Consider the following 12,901-nt stretch of genomic DNA (forward strand, 5'->3'; position numbering starts at 1 on the left):
TGCTAGAGGATTCCTTTCAGATAATCAGGCTTTCCAAAGCCACCTTTGCCTCATGCGAACAAAGTGGTCTACAGGTAGCTGCTTATAAGTTATTTTGTCATACAATTAAAGGAACTTTGATTCTAAAATGCATGCTTCTGTGTACCAATATGAAATATGTAGTGTCGGAAACATTCTCAACCAAAGAAAGCACTGCAAGTCCACACTGGGACGGGTGCTGGGTGGTTTGTAGGGTCCAGGGAGTCTCCCTTGAGCCTCCTTGAGAGCCTGCAGTCCTACCACCATAAGTTCAGTCCTTTGAATTAAGGCTTTGTATTGGCAGCCTTTATTAGTGTAAACCAAACCCTGCATAGCCACATTTTAAGTAATTATTAATAATGATCCCTTTAAGAAATATTTATTTATCAATTTTCTTTATATCTCAAGAGTTACTTATGAGAGAATGGAAAACCACACCAAATGCCAGATTTTGCTAGGACGTAGGTAAGATGCAAACCTAAAATACCAGTGTCCACCTAGATAGGCAGACCTTAGGAACTCTGGGAAATACGAGCATGTTGTGTGTCATAAAAGGGGGATATCGAAAACAAAGATGCTGTAGGTAACTTTGAGACCTGTTTCGCAGTTCCGCGTAGGTCTAATATGATGACAATATTGAAACGCTATTTTGACCTCAGGATCTTAGTCTACTTTCCTCTGTGATTCTTGGGTAAATACTTGAATTTGTGATATTGAAGTCTTATGGGTGGATTCCAGCCTTTTTATTTTAATAGATTAGTTCCATTTTATTGCAAAACATTTTGAGATGCATCTTCTAAACCAACACCACACCATGGTACACCATTGAGAATGCAGAGAAAACATTCACGAAAGGAATGCCCCTCTGGAAATATCTTCCTGCATCATACGGAGTCTCTCCCCAGCCATTGGAAGGACATTGAATGTCAATGGATTTCAGCTTTGACTACAGCTCCTCATTTGCTTTAATTTAGAGGTCCCAATCTCAGTTCTTTATGGGGTGTTTAGGTTTCCTTGTAGGCCTCTTAGGAATCGCAAGCTTCTTTACTCCTTAACTGTATACTTCATTGCTGTAATTGAAGCTCTTTTGTTGCTGTAATTCCTTCCTAATGTTACAGTTTTAGTCAAGTATTCTTCCCCTCCGGAGGTATTAATTATTGCCAGTTTGGAAAATATCCTTGCTTGATGCGTAGTTTTTGGTTCTGGTGCCAAATCATGTCACTGTTTCCTGTTCTTCCTCGAGGTGAAAAGATTTTTCATCCTTTTTCTTCATTCTTCATCATACACCATGCCCTTTTTAACCTCTGTGGTGTAATTTAGAGCATCTATGTCCCCCAGTTAGAAAGTCAGCATCCTTCGTATTTTCATGTATTTCACCAATTTGCGGTATATGTCTCAAGACAGAAGATTTAAATTTCATCTTATTTGCTATCAGCGGTGAAATTATTGGTCACTGGAGCTTATGATGGTCTATCCTTGCTAAGGATTTACCTATGGTTTATAGCATGTCATTGAAATGAATGGTTATTTTCCAATGACAAAGGCCTTCATTGAAATACAAAGTTGAAAGAGAGGATATTTCTTCAAATGTCGCAGACTGTCCTGGAAAATATCCCCTAGTTTGAAGTTGTGAGTTTTTCCTTATTTAGTCCTGGTATCTATTTCAGATCATAGACAGTTAAATGAATTCTGTATTATTATTGAACTTCATAATCTTCTTTTCATTCATGTACATACACTCACACACATGCACGTGCACACAAAATCTACTCCAATTAAAGACAAAAAACTCCTTAATTATTGTTTTACAAAAAGTTACAAACACTAGGAAAGATTTTAAAATAAAAGCAGTCACTCTTGAACCAGCATTTACTCAGTGTCCACACTGAGACTGCCCCTGTTCTAGGCAATGGAGAAAGAGCATTAAGCTGGACAGACAAATTGACAACTCCCACAGAGCCTGAGTTCTAGAAACTTGATCCAGACTCCACTTTCATTTTAAATGTATTTTGTTCTTCCTCATCTGATTATGTGCTAAGAGGCCTCTATATTCTCCATTCAATAGGAACAAGTTCTCCATGATGAGAACACGAATTTGTGTTTTAGTGCTTGGAATTATGCGATTTATCCTAAAGTCATCTGCTTCTGAAAGTAGTACAAGTGTATTTCATTATATAAAAGGGAAATACACTGAAATTTATTATTATTTTACTGAACATAAATCAGGAAATAGACTCAATATACATTACCGAAGGACTGACATTTCAAGCCCCTCAGCCATGTGTTTCAGTAAATGTGTTTCCTTGTTCATTTACTGCTCTATTTTGAATCATTGCCTCTGCTCATATGACTGTTGATGTCTCTCTCTTCAGCCTGGATGAACCCATTTCTTTTCAAGGGCAAGAGCTTCTGCAGAATAATAGGAAACCTTGGCCTGAGCTACCCAAAACACTTGCTTATTATCATATTGTATAGAACTCCAAAAAAGAATTGAGACAGAGTCTAGTATAATCTTTTTTTATTTGAACTTTATTTTGTTTTATTAAAATACAAACACAGTAGCTCTCAATATTTTTATGAATATTTTGCTACCTACTGTGACATTCTCAAATATTTTATTGATTCCATCTTACTGATGTATGCATATCTTATTTATACTTTATGGTGTGATTTTTAAAGAGTTTAAGTTTATGACTTGATGCAAAAGAATTGCACATCTCCAACTTTACAATGAAAATTTAAAACATTGGTTTGAATATACAGAAATACAAATGGACGGTAAATTTTGATGGTTTTGGTCACACAAGTTAATTTCACACGTTGGGCAGTAATTATGAAAACTTCCCACGGTGACCCAAAGAGTTATCAGTGAGCTCCCCATTCTGTTGTAGGATTTCTCTCTGAGATAAATGTTCTGTGTGTGTTTTCTCTCAGGAGGTCGAGTTGTGTCGTGTTAGCAGTCAAGAGAAGCTGGGCCTGACAGTCTGTTACCGAACGGATGATGAAGAAGACACCGGCATTTATGTCAGCGAGGTAAGAGATGCCATGGAGAAGAGATTAAGGGAGGGAGACTGCGAGGAATGGAGGGAAATGACTCACAATGAGAAAATCCTTGGGAGGCTTGAATGTGAAGGATTGGCCATGTTCCAATACTTGTCACTTTCAATTAGGAAAGTAAATTATGTTGCCCAAGTAACGTAATTGTTATCAGCTTGTTTAATGTGGTTGCTTTCACCACAGAATCCCAGGAAGGAGAAGTGTAAGAATGGTAACATAGCCTAAATTTGAAAAAATTCCCATAAGTATGCAGGAAGTCAAGCAAAGGTTTTGATCAGCAAATATTTGTTCTTCCATTCCACTGTGTCTTTTATCAATTTTGTTAACAATAGCATCGACTAATTGTTTTAAATCTCATATTCACAATAATCCCATATTTTACTCTGCTGACAGGATTGATAAATTTGAATATCCAGGAAGCGCATCTATTAGTTTGTTTTATTCAGCCCCATAATCACTTTCAAAAATGAGGTACTTAACTGTGAAACACCCTTAGTATTAATTACTTTGAAAAAATGTGAAAAACAATTTATTATAGATGATTTTCTTTCTTTTTTTTTTTTTTTTTGGTGAGGAAGATTCACCCTGAGCTAACATCTGTTGCCAATCTTCCTTTTTTTGCTTGAGGAAGATTGTCCCTAAACTAACATCTGTGCCAATCTTCCTCTATGGTGCATGTGGGCTGCCACCACTGCATGGCGTGATGAGCCATGTGTAGGTCTGTGCCCGGGGTCTGAACACGAAAACCCTGGGCTGCCAAAGCAGAGCGTGCAAACTTAACCACTGTGCCACCAGGCCAGCCCCTAGATGATTTTTCTAAACTCCCAAAAGAATCATTTTATGAGAAATAGTAAGATATGATTTTTTAAAAATTATATATGCATATGATTAAAAATTAAATATCTATACATGCAAACATGTATGTACCTGCATGTATCTATATTATCCAACTTCTCCATATGTATGTATGCACACACATATATGTGTGTGAAACCACGTATGTGTATATATATATGTGTGAAAATGTGTATATGTGTATATATATATATATATATATGCAGAAGTTAGACAAGCTAGATACTAATTGCCGTTCCATGCTGTTCCAAGTTTTCTTGGCCATTGCCTAACTTACTGAGCTTCAGCTTCCTCAACTAGAAACTTAGTCCAACAATGCTTATCTCATTGTTTTTATAGAAGTGTTTAGAATATGGAAAAGAGAATGTAATTAATGCACTTAGAAAACTACACAGCTCTATAAATGTGAATGTTACTCTTTATCATTTACCAAGGAATTTACTGACTGGCTCTTGCAATGGAAAAGTCTCCAGAGAACATTTGACTTATATACCTCTTTTACCTGTACAACTATGCTAATCCCTCCGATTATGGTGAGGAAGTATGGGGGAGCACCTGCAGAATTATCTTCTGTAATATGTAGAAATACAAATATAGAAGTTTAATATTAGTTTAATTACAATTCTGAAGGCAAAGTTTTAGATTTGAATAGCTTCTAAATAGGATGCAATTGATTAATTATCCCTCACTTTCATTTAGTCTAAGTCTCTCTTTGCTGTTTAAATATGTCAGCTTTGGAAGTTTACTTTTCAGGGATAGTAAAGAAGCCACAGGAACTGAACATGTGTACTTGGGAGGCATGTTTTCCTTATACCTGTTACATGTAATTATAGTGTCTTTTGTTCTGGATTGATCACTGAAAACTCATTGACTAGATGGCACCACCTAATAAGAAAGCAATATCTAATTTCCGGATAGGATGGGTCAACCCATGCTACACTGGAAATACTTTGCTTAAAAAAACACTTTGATGGAATAAGCTCAAATAAATGTTTTGAAGCCATCATGTGAAATGTGATAGATGGAATTGCCCCTTGTGAACAGCAAATCATCACTCGTTTGGCCCATTAAAATGTTGGTAAACTCTTTCAAAAGCCTGAAATATCTATTTATTCTAAAATAACATAGTTAATTCATGTCATCTTATATGTAAAATAGTGCCCAGTAATAATCTACATGGATAGGATTTTTTGAGGAACATAGATTATAATCTCTTTATAAATTAATGTGCTCATGAGATAGAAATTCCTTTAATATGTATGGATTTACCATATAGCTATCAGCTTTTCTAAGACAGCTAAGGCAGGATTTAAAAATCACCCTAGCAGAAAGTGAATTTCCTGGGTCCAGAGAATCCTAGTATTAGCATCAGCTGAAGATTGTGTCAGCCCGAGACCACGTCTGACAGTTGGCATACAGACATGAGTGAATAGATGTGATAAAGAAAAAAAGAAGAAAGGATAAAAGGGCGAAAGAAAGAGAGGGAGAGAAAAGTCGTTCTCAAATCAAGTTCTGCTCTAGTTCTTTTTAATTTTATTATCATTAATTCTAAAATAGTGCATATATATTTTTAGAATCAGTAATTTCTGACAGAGAAAAATTTGACATGCGCTCTATAATTCAATAGGGAATTTTAAAGGTTTGTAAAAATATTTTTAAAACGACACTGTAAGTTCCTGGGAAGATATTTCATATCCAATTGAAAATGTGTGTCCTCTCCATTACAGGTAGATCCAAATAGCATTGCTGCCAAAGATGGCCGAATTCGAGAAGGAGATCGCATTTTGCAAGTATGTGGTATTGTTATTTCCTTCACTTTCTTACTATCTGCCCAACAGTTTTAATTTTATTTTGTTTCTTGTAAAATGTTAGGAAAAAGAATTTGTCTTTGCTTCTGGATAGTAACATCTACAAAAAGCTATCATTTAAACCTTTTTTTAAAGTAAGGATAGTGCCATTTATTAAGAATTATTAGCTAATAATTAATGATTAAGACATAAACTCTGGGCTCAGACTCAACTTCAGCGTCCAGCTTCACCACTTACACATTACTTAACCTCTCACTGCAAGCCTGTTTCCTCATTTAAAAAAAAAATGATAATAATAAAACATATTGTTGCGAAGGTTAAATGTGATTATGCATGTGGTATGCCTAGCACCGTGCACGGTAAACAGTAAACATTAACAGCTATTATTACTAGCGGCACCAGCAGTTATTGCTGCCTTTTCCAGAATAAGTGAGGTAAACATGGATCCCAATGTTCCATTACTATAGGAAAGTCTAGAAGTCTCAAGACGTTTTAATAATTTACAAATGAGTTGCTGGGGACAGGTGGAAGAAATATGCTTTCTTCTGCACGTGGAAATGTGAAAACATGGAGACTGATTAAATTTCAGTTTAATGAGGGATATGGTAAGCAGATCACAGCCCAAATCAAGAATAATTTTGAAAGCCAAAGTTCCCGTCTTAAACTAACCCTGCCGCGGCCAGCTCTGTCCATTCTGAGTCCTTTCTCATAAGGAACGGCTGCAGGAAGACACACAGCTCCCCAGCCCTTGTGTCCAGATTAACCCAAAATAAGAACAGGCACCCTTCAGGGTTGGGTTTCACGGCAGATCACAACCGCAAAATGGAGGAGGACGCAAAAGACAAACTGAAGAAGTACAAACTGTTCAGCTATTCTGCAAGACTTGCAGTCATTCTCACAGGTCTGTGGTTCCCCTCACTGGATATGAGCCCCTGAAGAGTGTTTCTTTAAGTTCAGCACATTTGGATTCAACACTCTGCCTAAAACCAGGGCTTCAAAATTAGACAAGATGCCGTCCCAGCATTTGGGGCACTCCCTCCGTAATTAGGAAGATGATGTGTACACAGCACCATGCAGTGTGACCTTGTCGTGATAAAGTTGTGCCCAAGGTGCCTTGGGCACACTCCAGCAGGTTATCCTGCCCAGCCTTCTGTGGTTCTTTCCTTTCTCTAGGGTGACACATCACTTCTTCATTCATCCCTTCTCCCTTCTCTAGCTGGATGCCACAGAACTCCTTTTCATCAGGAACCCTCTACTGAAAGCCCCAATTAGGAAAGAATACAAGCATGAATTAGTGGTCATTCTTGGTCCTACTAGTTTTCAGAAAACTTTAAGAATATATGATTTCTACTTCAATGAGTGGTGACCTGTAGTTAAACAAAATGGAATGTGTCTGTCATTGCATATATGAGGGGAAGGAAAAGCGAATCAGGAAACCAAAGCTCAGTCTTGTTTACTACCATATTTTAAATTCTTTCTTTCCCATACATAAATAAATGAATGAGTGAAACAAAGGTATTCAGTGGAGAAAATAATAGGATAGATCAATAAAATCTGCAGTAAATGTTTACTTGTATAGCCTCATTAAGAAATAAGGGTACCATTTCAGTGCAGCATCCAGATAAGGAAAGCTTCAAAATATTTTACTTTTTTTGATTTGGAAATAATTTTAAATGTATTCTTCACTTTGTTAACATCTCCAACTAAGTATACCGAAAAGAATGTAGCCTTCTTTTCATGCTCAGGGCCGTGTTATGCCCAGAAATCATTATACAGTGTTACAATAGAATAAAACGCTCAGTGGCTAAAAAGTCTGAAAGATTTTGTGCCCCAATATTAAATGACCCTATTTGGCTATGTTTTCTGATGTTGGGTCTGTATTTTGCCATTTTTTTCTTGCTGTTTCCAGCTTTCACCTCTTCCTCTCACCAGCTACTTACATCTGCTGCTGCACCCTCACTGGCTCCCTTCCTAGTTTCCAGCTAACACTTACCTATGGGTTAGATACACAAATACAGTTATTAAAATTACATCTTTTAGTTCAGTGGCTAGACTTGGATAGAAATAAAGTACATATGTTTCCATATATGCATACTTTGTTTTGACACTTCCTTGTTCTTGGCTATAGTGTGGGCAGATAAAGTTTTCAGATAAAATATTTGCTGGATAATAAGGCATTACTTAATGGAGTTGGTTCATTGAAGAAACAACAGCAGGGGTGATAAAGTGCTATTGTCTGCCTGATTACTTTATATTCAGTGACAAATATGTCACACTTAATGAATAAATACACGTCACATTAAAAAGCCTAGAATTCAATTCTATCTGTACACACAGGAAACAAAGCGTCTTAAGGGTGATGGTGAAATTATATTAAATAAAACTGTGACAAAATTGTACCCATAGACAAATAGCTCCATATGGCTGATGAGGAGATTATGGGATACCCTGTAATGAACAAGTAATGACTCCTTTCCCAGGGAGATGAGAGTGGGAGAAAGAGAGGATTTACTTCTTATCCCTGAAGTTTCCTGGCTGGCTTTTATTTAAATGATTCTCTTTAGAGCAATTGTGATTTTAATTTCCTGTTCATGATGACCTAAGTAGAATATTTCTATAGTCCTGCCCTCATCATGTAGCTAAAATTTTCTAAATGTCATACACCATGGGCCTGTAGTACACTAGGGGTGACCTCACCCAATGACACCACACACACGCGAACACACACTCTCACAAGATTGACATAAGGTGGGGATTATGCAGAAGAGAGACCATAAACCAACCTCATGAAAACATGTTCTAATTCTCATGTGTTTTTTCTCTGCAAGTGCTTGACAGTTCTTTCGGCTGCGCCATTGCCACAAACTTGTGGTATCAGATGCATCCTCGGGAATTAATATGAGGAAGTCTTCTCACAAAAGTGCAGGGCTGAATGAAGACAAGGCATTTCTGAGACAGAGAGAAAGGATTAAAGTCCACATACAATCAGCTTTCCAAAGGAGAGAATGCTGTATTCTCATTTCCTCCTTGGGATAGTAAGCATATAATAGTCCATGTAAGCTGCCTAATCTCACGATGGCCAAAAAAGTCAGTCATATCCCTAAGGATTACTCCCTGACAAAACTCTGCAAAATCTCAAACAGTGGAACAGCAAGACTTCTTTTTTTTTTTTTTTTTTAAGGAAGATTAGCCCTGAGCTAACATTTGCTGCCAATCCTCCTCTTTTTGCTGAGGAAGACTGGCCCTGAGCTAACATCTGTGCCCATCTTCCTCTACTTTGTATGTGGGACACCTACCACAGCATGGCTTGCCAAGTGGTGCCATGTCCACACCCGGGATCTGAACTGGCGAGCCCCAGGCCGCCAAAGCAGAACGTGCGCACTTAACCGCTGCGCCACTGGCCTGGCCCCATGGAACAACAGGACTTCTAATGAACTCTGTCTGTCTTCCTCTATGCTACACAAATGCCCTCAGCATTTCTTCCTACTCTCTTATTTTCTTCCAAGAGCTGTGTTCCCCCATTTCTGTTCTTCCGACCTGTAGATCTCTATACTTCATCACCTTCTTTTTCTCCCCACTAAAATATGAACACATTTGAAATAAATTGTTCCTCTTTCGTCTTAGATTCTTGGGTTTTCAAATAAGAAATTCTAGAGGTAGTTGGATGCCAAGAATTTTAGTTGCCCATCTGCTTCTGGTACACTGATATAGAAAACCTAAAAATTGGTATGTTCAAGCAAAAAAGCTATATTAAACCATGTCTAGGCTTTTAGGGTTTTACACACACACACATACACATGCACACACTCATATGCACATATCGGAGATTGGGCCTAAAGTGGGGTTTCAACTGATTTATCTTTGTAATTGCCACAAATCTCCTCTAAGCCAAGGCAATATCCATTTTGAAACTAATATTGACGTATGCCCATGCACAGAAAATGAGGCAAATACATTCTCTGGCAAAGTTTTTCCTCTTTTATAACAAAAGTTATATGTTACCCTTCTCCTGATCCTCTTTCCCTCTTTTCTCTTAAAATGGAAGTCTTCCATTAAATTGTGATGCAACGACCTGTCTGTCTCCGCCACCCTCCCCCAACACGTTGCTGGGCCCCGCTCCTTTATGTCTGCCTGTTGTTTTCAGACACAGCAAGCTGCTTTCCCACAAGCAGTCCTGTAGCTATGAACCATCATTCAGGAACAAGAGCAAATGAAGGTTGAAAGCTCTATCTGATTTCATTCCTCAAATCTTTTCATTCCTTGAGAGACATCTTTGCTGAAACCCATGGCTGCATTTCTTTCTCCCATATCAGTTTGGGTATCAAACTAATGTTCTAAATACGATAGGATCCAGCAACCAGATGACTAAAGTGGTCTTTGTTTTGAAAAAGAAACAATAAATTACATTTCAATGCTAGATTTCTGTGGCAAGTTCATTTCATTCCACATATGATTCTGAATGTAAAAGTTCTACAACATGTGATCTGTCCTCCCAAAGTAAGGACTTATTGCCAGGGCTGGGGACCATAGGTCTGGTCATTATGAGTTCACAGAGGAGAGAGATGAATACCAGCTGTGCAGGGACTGAAAATCAAGCACAACCATATTGTTTCTTCATGAAGCCCTCTAAGGGTTACAAATTCATATGAGATAGGTATCTTTTAAAATAGAACCATGTTTACTACTATGGATTTAATTCTTGTGCATGAATTTTAATATATTTGCTTTCTTTAGAAGAAAATAGTCTTTACTGAAGATTCAAATATAAATAATGATAGTATAATAATACTAATAATAACAACAACAATAGCGTCAACAGTAATATGTGCCAACCTTGAGCACTTTCTGTATACTGGACACTTATTTAAAACCCTTTGCATATATTAGTTTATTTAATCTTTATAACAACCCTCTTAGAAAGGCACTGTTATCTGCACTTTAATATGGGAAACACAATAGTACTATTAAATGAACATGAATGAAGAGTATTTACATTAACGGTAAGTGAAATTTAGATAAAGAATTTGGAAGTATGTATATGCTCTAGAGAAGACCAGAGAAAAAAAGTAGTGAGAGTTCTATTTCAAACAGAAAAGATGAAGATTAGTGGTGTGAGATCATCCAACTCAATCTCCTTAGGATCAGATGTGCCTATGGTGGAGGGAAGTTGAGCAACTAGAGCCATGGGTGATAGACAGATGCATTGTGGGTATACTGCTAAGAATGACTGTGAAATGGACATAAGCCCTCAAAGCTCAAAGAAAGTAAAAATTTTCAAGTCGTTATTTCCAAACTACACTTAATTGGGAGGTAGTGGAATATATCACTGCCTATTTATTTTTATTTAAGGACAAAAGGCCTTGGATTCAGTACAAAACATAGCTTTTCAGATATTTACTTACAAAAAACACAACATATGCTTCCCAGCCATTCGTCCCCATTTTGGAATCATAGCTTCTATTTTCTAATTTGATGAATTTTATTCGGAAATTGCAAAAAAAGAAAAAGGAAATGCACTTGAAACTTGTAGAAGCTGAATTTCTTGTCTACATAAACAAGGGGAAAGCTAAAGTGACAGTCATTTGGTCCAAATTAAAAAATACAGCATGTGGTTATATGATTTTCCCCATTATCACTATTAGTGTCTGCTTTCTTTGTGGTAAATATTTATGATAAGACTCTAGGAATAAGGATCATTTATTGTGGTCCAAAGTTGAGATTCCTCAGCTTGTTTTCAAATCTTATGTCTGTGCTCATGTGTCAGCCAGAATCCCAGAGACCCACAAGGAGAAAACCTCAGGAGTCTACTTCTTGCTTTTAAGCAGAAATCCTTAGTGAAAGATGATAATTATTGTAAAAGTGGTTAGTGAAACCACATTTTCTGTTTAATTTATAAAAATAATTAATACTTACTTTAAATAGAATTACTTGACCTCTTCAATTGAAATTTCTTTCTACATATTTGGATTATGTATCATGGATCAAAAATCTCATTGTCTCCGTGAATTTGAGCAATCAATAAAGCAAAATATGCAAAGAAAAAAGTTGTGTTAACTAAGAGCTAAGCACATTTGAACATAAAACTGTAGTTTAAAATAGAAACTTTAGAAACCTGTTTGCTCTCTCTGTAGAACTCAGAAAAAGGAAAAAAAGAGACATTTTGAATGCCACTGGAATCTTTTCTTTTTAATCAAAAGTTTACTCAAGCTTGGTTTCTTTCACTAAATATTCTCATAAAAAGCCAGTTTTACTCTGTGTTACTTTTTAAAAATTTAAGCATACTTAAGAGATGGGCCTTAAGATATCGCATTAGTTTTGTTCTTTTAGGAAATGGAGAAACCTCAGGAAGAGCTGGAATATTGATGAGGATGTCACTAATGAACTGTGTCCTTCCCTGATTAGTTCAGCACTGAAAGATATCCTGAGAGTGATCTGGGGCAACCGAGGCAGACCCACATACAAATATGAAATGATTAAACGAAAATGCAATCAGCAGTGGCCTGGGAGCAGTGCCCGGTGAGAGATAATACTGCGGCTCTCTAATTGGCTCGCAGCAAGCATGCAGGATGACGGATTTCAGTTGTGCTTTTGCCAGCCCTGCTTCCCCCAGCACTATTATCTCAGAGTGACACTTCCATTACTCTGAGCGGAGAAAGATGAACGTCACCTGTCAGGGGCTGGTTAATTGTGTTGCTAGATGTATGTTGCCAGGGCGCAGGTTGGACATTTATGAACATAACTGCTTCCTCTGATGTCCGCCATCCTTCAGGGATCGATATGGCTCTTACAGTAAGCGCGTAATTGAGTGAAGGCACTTACCACTGAGGGGCTGAAGATGAGACCATTGTATGAGCTTCATTGTCCATACATTTACCATAAATGAGCTGATATTTGCCATTTATTGTGTGCAGCATTGTGGAAATGGAAACTAATGTGCCACTTTCATTTGTTTTCTAGATAAATGGGGAAGATGTCCAGAATCGAGGAGAAGCAGTGGCATTGCTGTCTAGCGATGAGTGCAAGAGAATTGTGCTGCTGGTTGCAAGGCCAGAGATTCAGGTCAGAACAGAGATCAGAAACCTTGAGACCGAACTTTACATTCACTACTTGCTGTTCTGCATCAAGTCAGTACCATGGATACTTGTAACACCAAGTATACAAAA

General features: G+C 37.3%; 1 protein-coding gene across 3 annotated transcripts in view; it reads left to right on the top strand.

Annotated features, from left to right (window-relative positions):
* PDZRN4 (PDZ domain containing ring finger 4) overlaps positions 1–12,901 on the top strand; it is a 342,736-nt gene that overhangs the window by 319,954 nt on the left and 9,881 nt on the right. For all 3 annotated transcript variants that reach the window (XM_070619443.1, XM_070619444.1, XM_070619445.1), the window contains 3 exons: positions 2,953–3,051; positions 5,658–5,720; positions 12,696–12,797. In XM_070619443.1, the coding sequence (XP_070475544.1) occupies positions 2,953–3,051; positions 5,658–5,720; positions 12,696–12,797 (264 nt within the window). The remainder of the gene's footprint in view (positions 1–2,952; positions 3,052–5,657; positions 5,721–12,695; positions 12,798–12,901) is intronic.

The sequence above is a fragment of the Equus przewalskii genome, chromosome 5 (genome assembly GCF_037783145.1).
Source record: "Equus przewalskii isolate Varuska chromosome 5, EquPr2, whole genome shotgun sequence".
In the NCBI taxonomy this organism is placed as follows: Eukaryota; Metazoa; Chordata; class Mammalia; order Perissodactyla; family Equidae; genus Equus; species Equus przewalskii.